The sequence below is a fragment of the Dunckerocampus dactyliophorus genome, chromosome 8 (assembly GCF_027744805.1).
Source record: "Dunckerocampus dactyliophorus isolate RoL2022-P2 chromosome 8, RoL_Ddac_1.1, whole genome shotgun sequence".
Taxonomy (NCBI): Eukaryota; Metazoa; Chordata; class Actinopteri; order Syngnathiformes; family Syngnathidae; genus Dunckerocampus; species Dunckerocampus dactyliophorus.
The window spans coordinates 25,636,357-25,654,412 of NC_072826.1; the positions used below are offsets into that span (position 1 = coordinate 25,636,357).

At 40.0% G+C, this 18,056-nt stretch overlaps 1 protein-coding gene across 6 annotated transcripts in view; it reads left to right on the forward strand.

Moving 5' to 3' along the window:
* raly (RALY heterogeneous nuclear ribonucleoprotein) overlaps positions 1 to 17,750 on the forward strand; it is a 42,200-nt gene extending 24,450 nt beyond the window's left edge. For 2 of the 6 annotated variants that reach the window (XM_054783660.1, XM_054783665.1), the window contains exons 5-8: positions 4,167 to 4,324; positions 7,373 to 7,518; positions 15,262 to 15,410; positions 17,434 to 17,750. In XM_054783660.1, coding sequence (XP_054639635.1) covers positions 4,167 to 4,324; positions 7,373 to 7,518; positions 15,262 to 15,410; positions 17,434 to 17,515 — 535 coding nt within the window. In that variant the 3' untranslated portion in view covers positions 17,516 to 17,750. The remainder of the gene's footprint in view (positions 1 to 4,166; positions 4,325 to 7,372; positions 7,519 to 15,261; positions 15,411 to 17,433) is intronic. The other 4 variants (XM_054783663.1, XM_054783661.1, XM_054783664.1 and 1 more) reach the window with 4 other exon arrangements.
* The last annotated feature ends 306 nt before the right edge of the window (positions 17,751 to 18,056 follow it).

Here is an 18,056-nt window from a genome sequence, read left to right on the forward strand (position 1 = left end):
AAATATTAAAAGAAAAAGTTGTTTTTAATGAGAATTTTTTAAAATAATAATAATAATTTTAATAACAATAATTGTAATAATAATAATATAATAATAATAATAATAATAATAATAATAATAATAATAATATTTTAGCAGCACAGAGTTGAAATACTAATGAAAAAGTATGTTATTTTTGAAAAATTACTATTATGAGAAACAAACAAAAAAATATAGAAAATTTAAAAAGTTAGGCTGGAGAAAAAATTATAATGATATGTTAATAAAGGCAAAATATTATGAGAAGAAAGTCATAATATTCCGAAAAGAAAACTGTTGAAGATTATTTAAGAAGAAAGTTGGAACTATTTAGAACAAAAAAAACACCATAAATGGGGAAAAAAGAACAACGAGTGAAGTTGATACCAATACAGTGTGTCCTCGCTACATTGCGGTTCACCTTTCACGCGTTGTGTCTGTCCTGATTGGCTGAGGGACTGTAGACCATTGTCAGTCGATCTCATCCGTGCCTTCCTGTGCAGTACAGAATGCGTTCGGCTTGCCAAATTGACATAAAAGTTTAATCGCTAGCAGTGTGACTCTGAAGTGCTGTATGTTTGCATATTTTATCCCCGACAAAATGCACAATGTCGATGAAACGTTCTGCACCGTCAAAGGCACCTGTGGTCACGGCCAAAAGGCAGAGGAGGATGCTAACCATCGCACAAAAAGTTGGACTTCTGCACATGCTGAAAGAAGGAAGAAGTTACGTGGCTGTAGAGTGCCATTACGGAATACTGTAAATGAATCTTTGGTTCATGGAGGACGAGGAGGAGGAGTAAAATACGACGACAGGAGCAATATGTTTTAGCAAGGATACAAAAACGCTACAGCCAGGACGAAGAGTCACGGTCAGAGGACTGAAATACGCGTGAGTCACTTAATAATTTATTGTTGGTCATTAAAATTCAAACTAAATTTGAACGAGGATGTTTAAACAAGAGAGAAATGTGAGAAAATGTTAATGCCTGTCTGAGGAAAGTGTACAAAGTGTATGGTGAGGGGTTTTACAGCCTTAGAATATATATAATAATTGTAAAAAAAAATAAAGTTGGCTACTTCGTGGATTTCACTCGTTGTAGGGATGTCCGATAATATCGGCCCACCGATATCATCGGCCCAATATTGGCATAAAAATGTAATATTGGTCAATATTGGTATTGTTGTGTTGTCACCAGCACCGCTGGTGGTGGGGGAATGTGGAGGGGTGCGGAGGTGGCGGCGGGCGGACGCGGTGCTGGACTCCTCGGCGGAGGGTGCGCGGCTTCCGGATTTCTCGGGGGTTTGCTCGCGCGAGTTGTGCAGTGTTGTTTGCGGCCACGTCGAGAAGGTAATTGCTGATGCTGTATCCATTGGCTTTGCTGCAGATGTGTGTTGGATGGCTGGATGGATAGAATAGGTAATAAGTCCAGCCCTGACCAGTCCAGTCCTTCCACGGCAGGCGATATGTGATGTTACACACTTCAGTATCAGAATTGGACAATATCGGTTATCGGCAAAAAAGCCAATACAGTGTTGCCTCGTTTATCGCGGGGGTTAGGTTCCCAAAATAACCCGCAATAAGTGAAATCCGCGAAGTAACCAACTTTATTTGTTTACATTACATACATTATCATATATGTTTTAAGCCCGTGAAACCCCTCACCGTTACACGTCATACACTTTCTCAGACAGGCAATAACATTTTCTCACATTTTAAACACTCTCAAAGTTCAAATTTCATTTGAATTTGAATGATCAATCTACTAGATTGAACACAATAAGTTATTAAGTGACTCACCATATTCACTACTCTGACAGTGCTTCGTCCTGGTGCCGTTCGGCTGTCGTGTTTTACTATCCTTGTCATAAAACATATTCCTTCTGCCGTCGTCCTCCTCCTCCTCATGCTACTCCTTGAACCAAACATTCATTTAGTCTGTTTAGCTTCTTCGTCTTCTTCTATTGTTTACAGCTCGCTCTAATACACCACAGGGATGGAGAACACAATGCGTGTTCACATGCTGTTAAAAAAATATTCAAAATTGAAAAAAAACAGCGAAACAGCGAGTCCGTGAAAGGTGAACCGCGATTTAGCGGACATCCCTAACTTATTGCGGGCTATTTTGGGAACTTATCCCCGGCGATAAACGAGGGAACACTGTGATAGGCTTTTTCACCCATATGACACAGCTGACATGCAGTTTTTTTCTTGGAATATATACAACGTCTTAGCATATCTACATGTGTACATGCATGTAGATATATATGCTACATGCTTTACACAACATCAAAGTGGCAAAGTTGCATCCTTTCATTTTTTTACTATGTGGCCCTCGCTGGAAAGAGCTTTGGACACCCCTGACCTGCACCTACACATGTGCCTGGTGGACACAATAAAAACCTTCAGTAGCGTCTCTATTTGGATCACAGTCTTGGACCTGCGAGCGGAGAATGGAGGCTCAGTCCAGCTGTGACCAATCAGCGGCGAAGCTTCCAGATGTTTCCACATGTGGCAGGCGATCTGGAAAAGGGGAGAGATTTTGCTTGACTCTGACAATCACGGACGTCCCCGTCAGAAGACCTGCAGACAGCGCAAAGTGTTGCGTTTCACAGAGAAGAAGAAAGACAGTGGTTGCTGTCAACGGGTTCTCATGTTTGGAAGACGATGCGGAGAGGAAGCATAACCGCGGGAACCGCCTCTCCCTGGAGAGGAAGAGCGCTTTAATCCGCTTAAGGATGTCAGCTCTTGCTTGCCGTGACCTCCTGAGCGAGGCGACGACCATTCCTTTGCTCCCAACGTGCTGCATCCATCTTTGACCTGCGTGAACTTTGACCGGTGGATGAGGGGCTTCATTGAAGCCACCCACCTGTCCTGGCTCATGTATTTCAGCAGGGGGCGCCCACTTCACATCCAACACACACGGAGAACTTCAATTATCTTTTTTTTCATGGCAGTTTAGCATCATAAAAGCTTTTTTTTTTTGCTCCCATTCCTAAATTGACACGCTAGGAAACGTGTGGAATGCACAAATATGTGCATTAAAAGACTCCAAAACGCCAAAGTGCAGATTTACTACCTGGAAAAAGTAACTGGACAATAAAACGAAGTAGTGAAATACATTTTTCAGTTTTATTGAGTTTGTTTCACGGTTCAGCTTCTTTCCTTTATTGTTAACCACAGTTCATTATATATCATTATATAGCAGTATCTTGGTTTTTCTTATGAATTTGTTCCAATTAAAAAGGCAATTTTGCTCTGAAGAAATGATGTCAGTCCAGACAGACAAAAACATAGTAAAAAAAGACATTTTATAGAGAATAATATAGTTTTACATGCATAGCATCTAAATAATATATCTAAAAAAAAAAAAAAAAATCTAATATATCTATCCATCCATTTTCTATGCCGCTTTTCCTCACTAAGGTCACAGGGGTATGCTGGAGCTTATCCCAGCTGACTGTGGGCGAGAGGCAGGGTACACCCTGGACTGGTCGCCGGCCAATCGCAGTATATAAGATATATAAAACTAAATAAACACATAAATATGAAACAACATCACATTTAACAGAGCAACTACCTACTTTCTGAGGGGTATGCAGACACATAAATGGGTGCCCTTTTCCTTTTTTAAATGTTTATGTGTATAAATCTTATTTATTCATGAGCTTATGAAATATGAGACTTTTATTTTAAGTGATATATTACAGCATGTGACCAGCACTATCACAAACAAACAAAATATAAATTATATATGAATCTAATAAATATATAGAAATCTAAGTCATATTTAATTAAGTACTTTAAATACATGAATAATATAATTACAATTCTAATTATATAGGGAGGGGTGGGGAGGGGAGGGGAATTCTATAGTGTTTCTCAGCTTCTTTATCAAATTGCTGGCACGCACAGCTTAGCTTTCTTTGGCCCCATGGCAGGTTATTGAGCAGTCACACTCAATAAACAAATGCGCGGCTGGTGAGTCAGCAACGTGAAGGGTGCTTTGTTTGGGCACTCGGTTACATGGACTGGCAAACGGACCAAACCGAATTCTACGAAAACGGGGTGGTTTGAAAACTGCAGTTTGACGGTATAATGTCTTACAATATGGACACTGCCTCAAGTTTTGCCTTTTTTCCGCCAGGTTGCTGGCATACCGTGGTCAGGTGTCGCAGGATGCCCGGGTGGTGCCCGTCAAACGCCCGCGGGTGGCTCCCCCTCTGGTCCACCAGCTCACAACTCTTCCGGTCAAGCTGCTACCGCGTAACGCAGACGTTGTTCCAGGCAGCAAACACACACTACGTGAGTTCCAACATGGCCTGCTGATTGTTTTTGTTCACACTTCCTGTTTGCTGTTTTTTTATTCATTATTTTTATTCATCCATCCATCCATCTTCTTCCGCTTTATCCGAGGTTGGGTCGCGGGGGTAGCAGCCTAAGCAGGGAAGCCCAGACTTCCCTCTTCCCAGCTTCTTTGTCCAGCTCCTCCCGGCGGATCCCGAAGCGTTCCCAGGCGAGTTGAGAGACATAGTCTCTCCAACGTGTCCTGGGTCTTCCCCGAGGCCTCCTACCGGTTGGACGTGCCCTGAGGCATCCTGACCAGATGCCCGAGCCACCTCATCTGGCTCCTTTCAATGCGGAGGAGCAGCAGTTCTACTCTGAGCTTCTCCCGGATGACAGTGGTTCTCACCGTATCTCTAAGGGAGAGCCCAGCCACCCTACAGGAAAAACCCATTTCGGCCGCTTGCACCCACGATCTTGTCCTTATTAAGTGACTACCTTAAGCCACCACCTTATCATAGCGGAGGAGTTTGCGTGTCCCAATGATCCTAGGCGCTAAGTTGGAGAGCTTTTATGCCCCTGGTAGGGTCAAGCAGGTCCCAGGGGAGGGACCAGAAAAAAGAGTGGCTCAACAGATCCCATTAAAGAGACACAACTTTGGAAAATGTCCCTCGCCCGGATGTGGGTCACCAGGGCCCCCTTCTGGAGGCACGCCTGGAGGTGGGGCACGACGGCGAGCATCTGATGGCCGGGCCCAGCCAAATGAGGTAACGTGGGTCCCTCCTCCCCTGAGCTCACCACTCGTGGGAGGGGCCAAAGGGATCGTGTGCTGAGTGAACTGGGAGGTGGCTGAAGGCGGGAGCAGAAGCCAGCTCTTGGCACGTGGAATGTCACCTCTCTGGTGGGGAAGGAGCCTGAGCTGGTGTGTGAGATGGACAATTTCCGGCTAGATATAGTCTGACTCACCTCGATGCACAGCAAGGGCTCTGGAACCAGTCCTCTTGAGAGGGGTTGGTCTTTATTCCACTCTGGTGTTGCCAGCAATGAGAGGCGACGGGCAGGGGTGGCAATTCTTGTTGTCCCCCAGATCACGGGCTGTACATTTGAGTTTTACCCAGTGAACAAGAGGGGAGTTTCCCTCCGCCTTTGAGTGGGGGGACGTGTCCTGACTGTTGTTTGCGCTTATGCGCTGAACAGCACTTCTGAATACCCACCCTTTTTGGAGTCCTTTGAGGGAAAAAAATAAAAATATTATGGGAATAAAGTTTTGCTATTATCAGAAGAACATATACAAGAAGAAAGTTAAAATACAACAGCAGAAGTGGAAAAAACAGGTCTAATTTTACAAGTATAAAGTCAAAATATTAAGAGAAAAAAGGTCCTATTCAACAACAAAAATTCACAATTTTAAGAGAATAAACTTTGTCATTTTTTGTAGCATAGGTTTGAAATATTCCAGAAAAATTACTATTAAGAGAAACAAACAAAACAAAATCAAGTTGTAAATTTTGTTAAATTAGGTTGTGAAAAGTTCTAATATTATGAGAATAAAGTCAAAATATTAAGGGGATACGGTCATAATATTACGAAAAAGAAAATTTACAAAGATCATTTAAGAAGAACGCTGAAATATTTGGAAAATAGAAAAAAACAACAGCAAAAATGGAAAAAAGAGCAAAGAGTGACACTGATACTAACTAATAATAGGCTTTTTCGCCTACATGTATATCACAAAGCTGAGGTACAGTTTTTTTTTAAATGTCTATATTTTCTTAGGATATGTAAATAAATACAAATAAAAGTGGCAAAGTTGCATCCTTTCATTTTTAACTATGTGGCCATTTTCCTTTTCTGCTGTTTTTTTTTTAATTTTTCAACTATTGCTTTCTTGTAAATTTTCTGTATGACTTTATTCCTTTATTAATAAAGTTAATGTTTTTCTTTATTGTTTTTCTATATTTTTATTTACTGTATGTTCTTTTATATAATATATTTTTAGTTCATTTTAATTTGTATTTACAGTAATTATTTATTTGTAATAAATAAATCTAAAATTAGTACAGTTGTTTTTGTTTTTTGTACTAATTTAAGGATTAATGATAATAGCAATAGTAATAATTTCATTTTAATGTTTGTATGGACTCTTTACTGCTTATAAATATTTGACCGTCTCATCACATGACCAACAAATACATGCAAACATTTAATAAGCAAACATTCTAAAACCACAATAAAACCTAAATGTGCATGTTTTTTTCTTGAAAGGCTTCCAAGTTTTTCTATTAGTCCTTTTTCTGTGTTTTTATTTATACTTTATTTACTTTATTATTTAGCTATTTAGATATTACGTATTATTATTACGTCTGTTTTTTTTATTCATCTTTATTTTTTTTGCAATGATTTGTAATAAATAAATATAGAACAAGTACAATTGTTTTTAGTTTTTGCAGTAATTTTATTATTGTTAATAATAGTAATAGTAATACAAATAATTACTCATAATTAATTTAAAATTTTTGTCTGCAGCCTGAGAAAAAAAAAGCTTGACTTTCCCATCACGTGTCCAATGAACCCACATAAACATTTATGAACTTTTGCAAACATTATACAAGCACAATGAAACCCAAATACTGTACTTTATGTGTGTGTTATTACTTGAAAGGCCCCCAAGTTTCCAAAATGTCTTTTTTTTGTTCCCACAAAAGCCGTGAAATGAAAACAAACGTCACGACAGCAGACACTCGGTACGGTCTGGTTGTGTCCAAAGCCAAACAGACTTCAGTGTCCTGTCAGGGACGTCTGAGAGCAGCTTGCTCTGTCAAACACCTCAAGCAGAATCCCTCCCAGAAGTCTTTGTGCTTCTCCTCACATCTGACTTTCATTGGGATGTCCAAAAGAAAAGGTAATCATTTTTGAAGTGCCACTCACATGTGCACGCGCTCCCGCGCTCCCTCTTTGTCAGTGCCAATCATTACTTGCTTGTGTGTGTGTGTGTGTGCGGTCCAAGACTTCTCTTCTTTCATTTGTGGACCACACTCATGTCCACTTATGTCCTCCTTGTCCTCAAAGCAGTCAGAGGAGCCCAACTGCGGGCCATCAAGTCCCAACTGACTCAGATTAAAGACCACATTGAAGCTTTGCTGGGACGACTTGACCGCTTCGCTGAAGACACACACATCAGCCGCACAGGTGACGCACACACAACAGAGAGACAGGTAACGCAGATGCTGTGGTGCACGTGCACACTTAAGAGTGTTCACACTGAAAATGCAGTACAATAATCCCTCGTTTATCGCGGTTAACTGGTTCCAGACTAGACCGTGACAAGTGAATTTCTGGAAAGTAGGATTCCTTATTTATAAATGGAATATTTTGGTAGATAGAGCATGGAAAACCTGTTTACAACCTTCCAAATACTTCTTTTTACCATTATTAGAGCCCTCTAGACATGAAATAACACCCCTATAGTCACCAGAAATGTTACAAAATTTTTAAATTTGTAAAATCAAGTCTGTGATTAATTCTATCTGATAAAGCATGACTTGAACTTTATCATTCACTTCTCTACGCCAAATATTAAAGAAGTTAGAGCAGATTTTATACCCAAAAATAGTGCCTTTGGTCCCCATCGCTTTAACATTGAGTAAAGACAAAAGCTGTGATCGACCCAGCGGACCTTGGCAAGTTCAACCGTACTACAAAAGTGTCATATTTTTCAGCTAGGTCTAGCACTGCAGTGCAGCAGCAAGTTTTGTATTTGTTTTCAGATTTTTTCATTGCTAAAATGTGAGTTTTGTAACATTACTACCCTCCCATTACCCAATGTAGTAGACATACTAACAGAAAATAAGATAATATAGACTCACTAGAATTGAGAGACTTCCTGGAGTGCAGTGGTGTCCAAACTGCGGCTTTTGGGCCATTTGTGGACCAGCATCAGCAAAAATGGAAAAACCAGCAATCATTTTACGAGGAAAAAGTTGTAATTTTTCAAAAATAATGTCATACAATTATGAGGCAAAACAATGTCGTTTTAGTAACATAAAGTTGAAATATTAAAGAAAAAAGGTTTTTTTTTTTAGAAGATGTAATGCTATGTCAAACGAACAAAACAAAATAAAGTTGTAATTTCTGGAAAAGTTAGAATGTTATAAGAATAAAGTCAAAATATTATGGGAATAAAGTCATAATTACCAGAAGAAAATTTACAAGAAGAAAGTTGAAAAAAACCTCCACAACATCAGAAATGGAAATAACAGCTGTAATTTCAGGAGAATAAAGTCAAAACATGAAGAGAAAAAAAGTTGTATTTTAACATGAAAAAAGTCACAATTGTACGAGAATAAACTCGTAATATCATGAGGAAAAATAATATAACTGTAATAACATAGGGTTGAAATAGAAAAAAATGATGTACTGTACTGTACTGTAATGTTGTAAAGTTGTACTATTGTAAGGTCTTTCAATGGAACTGAGTCCTGAACCTAGCCAGCTGCAACAAGCACCAAAAAGGAAGATCGATGTATGAAAACCTCAGATCCTGTGGCCATAATCCTGCCAGAAAAAGGAGTTGGTAACCACCGACACAGATCTAGTCCATCTTCTCGGAGGACTGAAAGGAGACGTCAAAAGGAAACTGGAGAAGAGATCATCTACACGTACGGACTACGTGAGATTTGGAGTAAAAAGCAAGAACTGCATTGCACAGAAGAAACCATCAGCCCAGCCAAAGTCCAGAAAACAGCAAGAGCTTGAGTGCCTGGCGAAAGAAAGAAGACGCCAGAGAAAGCAGTAGAAGAAGGCAACAGAAACCAAAAGGATAGTAGTGCAGGTGTTACAGGCTGGTATCAAGCAACGCCATGCAACACTGCAAAGGGCAGAATACCTGAGAAAGCAAAAGAAAAAGAGAGAGCAAATGGGGACTGCCTTCTACAGAGACCCATACAAGTTCGTCAGGGACCTCTTTGTCAGGAGAAAACAGAAACCCTAGAAGTACCTGTAAAGGAACTAGAAAGACACCTGAAGAAGACCTTTTCGGACAACCAGAGGATTTAGCCTGTCATCATTCCTGATTACATGCTACCAATCCAACCAACTGAGCACCAAATGGAAAAGAGGCCCCCTACATGGAGCGAAGTAAAGAATGCAGTAAAGCATGCCAGGATGGCATCAGCCCCCGGGCCCAACAGTGTTCCATATAGACTATATAAGAATGCATGGTATTTCAGGTGCCTCTGGAAAGAGCTATGAAAGTGGCATGGCAAAAAGGCACCATAACAAAGGCGTGGTAAAGAGCAGGAGGGATCCTGATTCCCAAAGAGAAGACTTCTGATTCCCAAAGAGAGACATCAACCAGTTCCTGCAGATTAATCTTCTTAGTGTGAAGGGATACATCTTCTCCAGCATCGTAGCCCAAAGACTCAGGCTCAGCATTCCTGCAAAATAACAACTTTATTGACACATTGGTATAAAAAACAGGAATAAGTTGCTTCTCAGGATGTCTGGAGAAAGCAAACATCATCTGGCGCCAGAGGGAAAAGAAAGATCTACATGTGGTTTTTTTGGACCTCGCCAATGCCTTTGGATCAGTGCCTCATGAGGTGTTGTGGGAAGCTTTTAACTTCTTCCAAGTCCCCGGGAGCATCACAAAACTGGTCAAAGCCTATTTCAAGGATAATCAGTTCTGCGTAATAACACAGACTGGCACAACTTCATGGCAGAACCTGGATATAGGCATAATGGCAGGCTGTACCATTTCTAAACTGGCTTTCATCATGGCAATGGAGCTCAATATCATTAATCAATATCAATAATCAATATCAAAAAGCATCTCGATGAGTGGTTGGAGGGGAACGGCAAAAGAGTGGTCTACATCTTCCTTCTATCAGAGCAAACATGGATGACATGACGATTGTAACAACAACAAAGGCATGCACCAGACGTCTCCTGAACAAGCTTGACTCAAACATCAGATGCGCGCGAATGGAGCTTAAACCTCGAAAGACCCACAGTGTTTCCATCATCACAGGCCAACTGTCCAAAGAGAAGTTTCACTTAAATGATGAGGCGATACCAACGATACAAGAGAAGTCCATCAAAAGCCTTGGTCACCAATCTCAAAGATACCAATAACGTGGAACAACCCAAGGAGGATACCATCACTGGCCTGAGGCATATGAACAACACTGCTCTCTGAAGCTATGGTGCTTCCAGTTTGGACTACTGTCTCGTCTCATATGGCCCATCACCATGTATGAGGTCACGATTATCCCATGTTAAAAGACTGGAGCGATTGGTAAATGCGCAAGTGAGGAAGTGGCTAGGACTGCCTAAATGTTTTAGTAGCACAGGCCTCTATGGCAATGGAACTCTCTCACTGCCAAGTTCAAGCCTAGTAGAGGAGTAAAATGTACTAAAGCAAGACTTGAAATGACACTCACAGAATCTTGGGACCCATCCGTTAGAGATGTTGCTCTCGCTCTCGCGACTGGAAGGAAATGGAGACCAGATACAGCTGCAGAACAGGCACAGGCCACGCTTAAACATCGGGACATAGTTGGGCAAGTCCAACATGGCACAACACCCACATGGCAGAAGGCTACTCCAGTTGAGCATCTGGTGTTGGAGCAGGTGCGGTGCCAGGAGGAAACAGCCAGATGTGCCACTGCAGTGTCTCAAATCAAGCAATGTTGTTGGATGAAATGGGAGGCCGTGTATAAATGACCTGAAGCGAGCGGTGCAGCCCAACAGAATCAGTTTTATCATCGCAGTTCTATGACGCCCTATCTTCTCCAGCCAACTTCCATCTCTGGTTTGGAGAGGATTTAGCTTGTTTCCAGTGTGCTGCACCAGCAACACCCAAGCACATCTTCTGGGTTGCAAGACCAGCCTCTCCCATCCCAAGGTAGATACACCTGGCGTCACAATCAAGTGCTAAAATGCTTAGCAGTGGAAGTAGAGAAGAAGAAGGTAACCACCAGTGCCTTGCCCCCAAAAACCCACACGACATTCCAACGAACATCATTCATTCGGGAAGGAGAGAAGCAGTGGACCAACCAACTCCTTCAGAATCAAGCCCACTGGATGCAGCCCGACATTGGGAAATCCAATGTTCACCTCGGTCAAAAGCTCACCTTCCCTCCTGAAACTGAGGTGACTAACCTGCACCCAGACCTGGTCTTCTGGTCTAAATCCTGCCAGCAGGTCTTCATCATTGAGCTGACAGTCCCTTGAGAGGAGGCGATTGAAGAAGCTAACAAAAAGAAAAAACTGTGATATGCCAACGTGGCAGCTGCTGCGGAGGGTCGGGGTTGGAATGTAAAAGTTCGCCCAGTGGAGGTGGGCTGCAGAGGCTTTATAGCCAGTTCCATCATAAGGCTCCTAAAGGAGATCAGCATCAGATGGAAGGCACTACAAAAGACCATAAAGGAACTCACCAACATCAAGACCAAGCAAGAAAGTTAAAATGATGAGAAACAAACTAAACAAAATAATCCTTGTCCATCGTTTCATTTTTCACTATGTGGCCCTTCCTGGAAAAGGTTTGGACACCCCTGGGTTGACGTTTGGGAAAATGACAATGATTGACCAAATATGGGGGGGAAGCTGCAGGGATTGGACAAAGTTGCAAGGGTGCGCATAATTGTCGGGTATTGTTTGAATTTGCATGGATTGGCGCCATAGCAACACTGTGAAATCCTGGCAGGTCTGAATAACTGGAAAAATCATAAAAAAAAACCAGTTGGAAGTTGTTTGGAATATTTATTGAGCCAAGAAAACTAATGGACAATTGATTCCATGTCATGATATACGATACAATTAGGCTGTTTATGATGCTGAAAAAATAAGAAAGGAGCACTTTTATGGCTTCATTCTCGTGTGATGGATGCCACATGTTCGCCGCTCAACTTCTTCTCTGTAATAAATCAGTAACACTTTACAATAAGGTACACAAAATTACAGTAGTTAATGAGGAACGAACCTACTGTACCTAACCCTAACCCTAACCCTAACCACTACTCATTAGTTCTTCATTAGTTCCTCAGTAACTACTGTAGTCATTAGTTCCTCATTAGTTGTTCATTAGTTCCTCTGTAACTAGTCTAAATTTATGTGCCTTAGTCATTAGTTCCTCATTAGTTCTTCATTAGTTCCTCAGCAACTACTGTATTTTTGTGTACCTTAAGTGTGACCAATGTATCCAATAAAATACATAAATTGAATGTGAAATTGCATGTATTATACATACATACTGTATTTGTGTGGTTGGTATTTACATATATTTCAGATATTTATGCTAACTTTGTTAGCTACATGAGAGCCTCCATATGTTAGATTAGATTTGGTGCTACCTCTTTGCCCTCGCTCATAAACACATAATAACAGGACTGTCTGTGAATGTAGCTTGTCATTACAGCTCCATACATCAGATGGCATCATAACTCTGCTTCTTAACACGCCAGATACGCACATGCTCTGCCAGAGAATAAGAAGACGTAGCAAGAGGGATCAGTGTTGCTGACTTTGTTGCTATGTTTAGTATTTAGACCCCTTTAGATTCTCTTTTTATAAAAAAAAAAAAAAAAAAAAAAAACTGGGGGTGTCCAAACTCGCCCCATGCCAGTTTACTTCGGCACCTGCTGGGACTGGTCCAAAAACTTGAAAAATGAAACAATGCAGGGGACTTTTTGTTATTTTGTAAGGCAACACATAGATATGCTAAGAAGTCTTTTTTCAAGAAAAAGAAAAAGTATTTAAAAAAAAACTCCAGCTCACCTTTGTCATATAGGTGAAAAGCCTATTGTTAGTATCAAATCCCTCTTTGGTCTTTCTTCACATTTTTGCTGTTTTTTCCCCAAAATATTTAAACTTTCTTCTTAAATAACTTTCTTTTTTTTTTTTTATAAAATAATATTATGACTTTATTCATGTAATATTAGGACTTAATGTCTTAATGTCTGTAATTTCTCCAACCTAATTTTCCAAAAATTAAAACTTACATTTTTTTGGTTTGTTTCTCATAATATTGCGACTTTAAAAAAAAAATGTTTTTTTTCTTTAATATTTCAACTCTTTGCTACTAAAATGACATTATTTTTCCTCGTAATATCACAAGTTTATTCTCCTAAAATTGCTCCTTTTGTTCTTAATAGAATTTGACTTTTTTCTCTTAATATTTTAACTTTACTGTCATAAAATTAAAGCTGTTTTTTCCATTTTTGCTGTTGACTTTTTCCAACTATTTCAACTTTCTTCTTGTACATTTTCTTCTCATATTAGTAAGACTTTATCCCCATAATGTTTTTACTTTATTCTCGTAACATGATATCTTTTTACGCAACCTAATTTTCCAAAAATCCCCATTTTATTTTTATTTTTGTTTCTCATAATATTGCGACTTTTAACAAAAATAACATATTTTTCTTTAATATTTCAACTCTATGCTACTAAAATGACTTGTAATTTTCCCAGCCAGGCTATTCTCCTAAAATTGGCCCTTTTTTCCCTTAATAGAATTTGACTTTTGTTTTTTAATATTTTGACTGTTTTTTAAAAAAAAATCCATCTATTTCAACTTTCTTCTTTTAAATTTTCTTCTCATAATTATGACTTTATTTTCATAATATTTTGGCTTTCTTCTCATAACATTATAACTTTTTCCGCAACCTATTTCTTCAAAAGTTACAACGTCATTTGTTGTTTTCTTTTGTTTCTCATAATATTATGACTTTGAAAAAAAACCTTCTTTTTCTTTAATATTTCAATGTTATGCTACTAAAACAACGTTATTTTTCCTCATAATGTTATGTTTGTAAAATGGATACTTTTTCTCATTAGATTACAGTGTTTTTCTCTTAATATTTTGACTTTATTCTCTTAAAATTACACCTGATTTTTCCATATTTGTTGCTGTCAAAATTTTTTATGTTAAATTATATTTTTAGAATGTGCCGTGGACAATTAAAAAAACAGTCGCGGGCCACAAATGACCCCTGCGCCGCACTTTGGACACCCCTGCTGTACAGTAAGGGGGAGAAAATGCAAAACGTATGTTTTTAAAATGCTTTTTTAAAAACAAATGCGAGCAGGTAATTCACCAAAAATGACTAAACATAAAAAAAAACCAATAATTAAAAAATATATATATAAATATTAGATAATATACAGGTGCAATAAATTAGAATATCTTTGAAAAGGTAAGTTTTTTCATTAGTCCAAAAGTTAATTAATCAAAAAGTGAAATTCCTATATTCTATAGATTCGGTGCACACAGAATGAAATATGTATTTCTTCATTTCTTAATGATTAATTCCAAATAAATCAATAAAACCATTACACCCGTACTCTAAATGTACGCTTTGAGTGTTTGTGATGGAAAAGGTGTGAAGTTTTTGACGCCAGTCAGATGTTGCGTCCGGAACCCATTCTCATGCTTGTCATCGAGCCATGATGTTGATGATGATGATGGTGATGATAATGATGATGATAATGATGATGATGTCCCACGGAAAAGTCGTGAGGAGCCCCCACGACGTCCGCGCTGAAAGCGTGAACATCCATCACTGTGAGTCCGCTTTAGAGGCGCACCAGAACACCGTTGCCTTCCTTCTATGTGCTTAGTGGGCAGGTCGGGGATTATCCCTGACCTCGCTTGTGACGCCGCACACGCTAGAATCAATCAAACGCCCTTCAAAGAGGCCGCTGTCAGACCTGAGAGAGGTGTTCTTCCACACCACACTCCTCCAAGCCTTGTTTTGTGCACTGGGAAGAGGAAAAAGCATACAATGTATCCAACATGTCCTGATACGATGAAGAATGAAGATTGTGGGACAACTAAGGAGTTTCTCCAAGCTCTCATTCACGCATTCATTCATTCACTCAAACCTGTGTCCCAATGCCTGTGTCTACATGGTGTATTTGACACACACATTGTCATTGTTGGGTTTTTGTGCTTGAAGGAAAGAGGGTGTGGTCGCAGCGCTACAGCGAGGAATCAAGCTCCGACTTGGAGGACGCTCACGAGGAGGCGGATGGAGGCACAGATGAGGAGGCGCGACTGGACAGCGAAGCTGACGAGGAAGAGGAAGTGCAGGGTGACAACCACATGGTGCGTCCAATAATTGCCGTCCTATTTTTGGTTTGGAGCAGGGGTGTCCATCGTGCGGCCCGGGACGCATTTGCAGCTCATATTTCACTGGCCCTCGGCATAATGTCAAAATACAGTGATGTGAAAAAGTGTTGGCCCCTTGATTCCTTATTTTTTTGCATGTTTCAATGAAATGTTTCACATCATCAAAGAAATGTACATATTAGTCAATAACAACACAACTGAACAGAAAATGCAGCTTTTAAATGAAACATTTTATTATTAAGGAGAAAAAAATCCAAGCCTACATGGTCCTGTGTGAAAAAGTGATCGCCCCCTAAACCTAATAAGTGGTTGGGCCACCCTTAGCAGCAACAACTGCAATCAAGCGTTTGTGATAACTTGCAATGAGTCTCTTACAGCGCTGTGGAGGAATTTTGGCCCACTCATCTTTGCAGAATTGCTGTCATTCAGCCACATTGGAGGGTTTTCCAGCATGAAGCGCCTTTTAAGGTCATGCCACAGCATCTCAATAGGATTCAGGTCAGGACTTTGACTAGGCCACTCCAAAGTCTTCATTTTGTTTTTCTTCAGCCATTCAGAGGTGGACTTGCTGGTGTGTTTTCGATCATTGAGGTCACGAACAGATGGCCGGACATTCTCCTTAAGGATTTTTTGGTAGACAGCAGAATTCATGGTTCCATTTATCACAGCAAGTCTTCCAGGTCCTGGAGCAGCAAAACAGCCCCAAACCATCACACTACCAAAACCACATTTTACTGTTGGTATGATGTTCTTTTTCCGATATGCAACGCTACTTTTACGGAAGTTGTAATGGGACACATACCCTCCAAAAAGTTCAACTTTTATCTCTTCAGGACCACAAAGTATTTTCCCAAAGGTCTTGGGGATCATCAAGATGTTTTGTGGCAAAATTGAGACATGTCTTGGTGTTCTTTTTGTTCAGCAGTGGTTTTCGTCTTGGAACTCTGCCATGCAGGCAGTTTTTGCTCAGTGTCTTTCTTATGGTGGAGTCATGAACACTGACCTTAACTGAGGCAAGTGAGGCCTGCAGTTCTTTGGATGTTGTTGTGGGGTCTTTTGTGACCTCTTGGATGAGTAGTCGCTGCGCTCTTGGGGTAATTTTGGTTGGCCGGCCACTCCTGAGAAGTTTTCTCCATTTGTGGATAATGGCTGTGGTTTGCTGGAGTCACAAAGCTTTAGAAATGGCTTCATAACCTTTTCCAGACTGATCGATCTCAATTAATCACAGTTATGTTATGTTTTAACAGGGGAGGCAATCACTTTTTCACACAGGGCCATGTAGGATTTTTTTCTCCCTTAATAATAAGAAGTTTCATTTAAAAACTGAATTTTGTGTTCAGCTGTATTGTCATTGACTAATATTTATGATCTGAAACGAAATCGAAGTGTAGTGAATCGAAGTGTGAACACAAAGCTACAATACAGATGTTTTGTTCAGGTAGCGTAGCACAAATCAGTGTTTCCCACACGACTACAATCTCTCTGTGGCAGTGGATTTTGTGGGGGGCGTGATGACATTTGCATAACTGGCGATGACGCATGTGCATTTCATTTTAAACGGACGCTGTGGGAGACAAAAAGTGAGCAAAAAAAAATGAAAAGCAAAACAAATATGTTATGTTTTTAATGTCACAAGCAAGACGGAGCAGTATTGGCTGTTTTAAAATGTGCTATGTAAATAAACCTTGAAAGTCCCATTATAATGTGTTTATGAGTGAGGGCGAACAGGTAGACCCAAATCTATTATTTAATAATGGAATGTATGGGAAATACTGGATATTGACCTACTGTACATTGGACTGGATTTCGCATCTTTAAATTACAAAAAGCTGCTGCCTATATCGTTATCGGCTGATATCGGCGTCGGTAATGAAGCTCTGGACAATATCATATTGTCCAGCATATTTGGCATCCATACACATCTGCAGTGGGAATGCTGTCTACTGTCCCTAATAAAGTGGGTGTATGCTGTGGTATTAATGAAGGCTCACTTTCGCAGGGTCGTGAGGTTCCGTGAGACGCTGCTGCTGCTGCTGCTGCTGCCGCCACCACAGAAAGACACAGGACAAAAGTTGATGTAAATAAAACGTTTAAACACAACTCCATTGTGTTTATTGTCATCTTAGCCCCACCCACGCTCGCTCATGTAGCCTCTTTTACTGTCGTGGATTCCAACTTTGACCTTCCTTGGGTTTTTTGGAGCCAAGCTGGAACGTCCCTGGTAAGACTCAAACATCCAACCTCATACGTGGGTTACATATACAGTACGTTACATATGCATTACATATACTTAATGTTACGTGGGTTATATATACAGTACGTTACATATGCATTACATATACTATATGTGACATGTGTTACATATGCATTATATCTAACATATGTTACATATGCGTAACATGTGTGTTACATGTGCATTGCATACACAGTCGGCCCTCGCAATATCATGGTTTGATTATTGCTCCCTCGCTATATTGTGTTTTTCAGAAATGAATTCATTAATGATTGCTGTTTTGTGGTAGACTATGGTCTAAAACATATTGAAGTACAAGTGGTATGTCGCATTCTGGTCACGAGGCGGCAGTAATGACACAAAACATTGCAACATTACCTTACATTGCA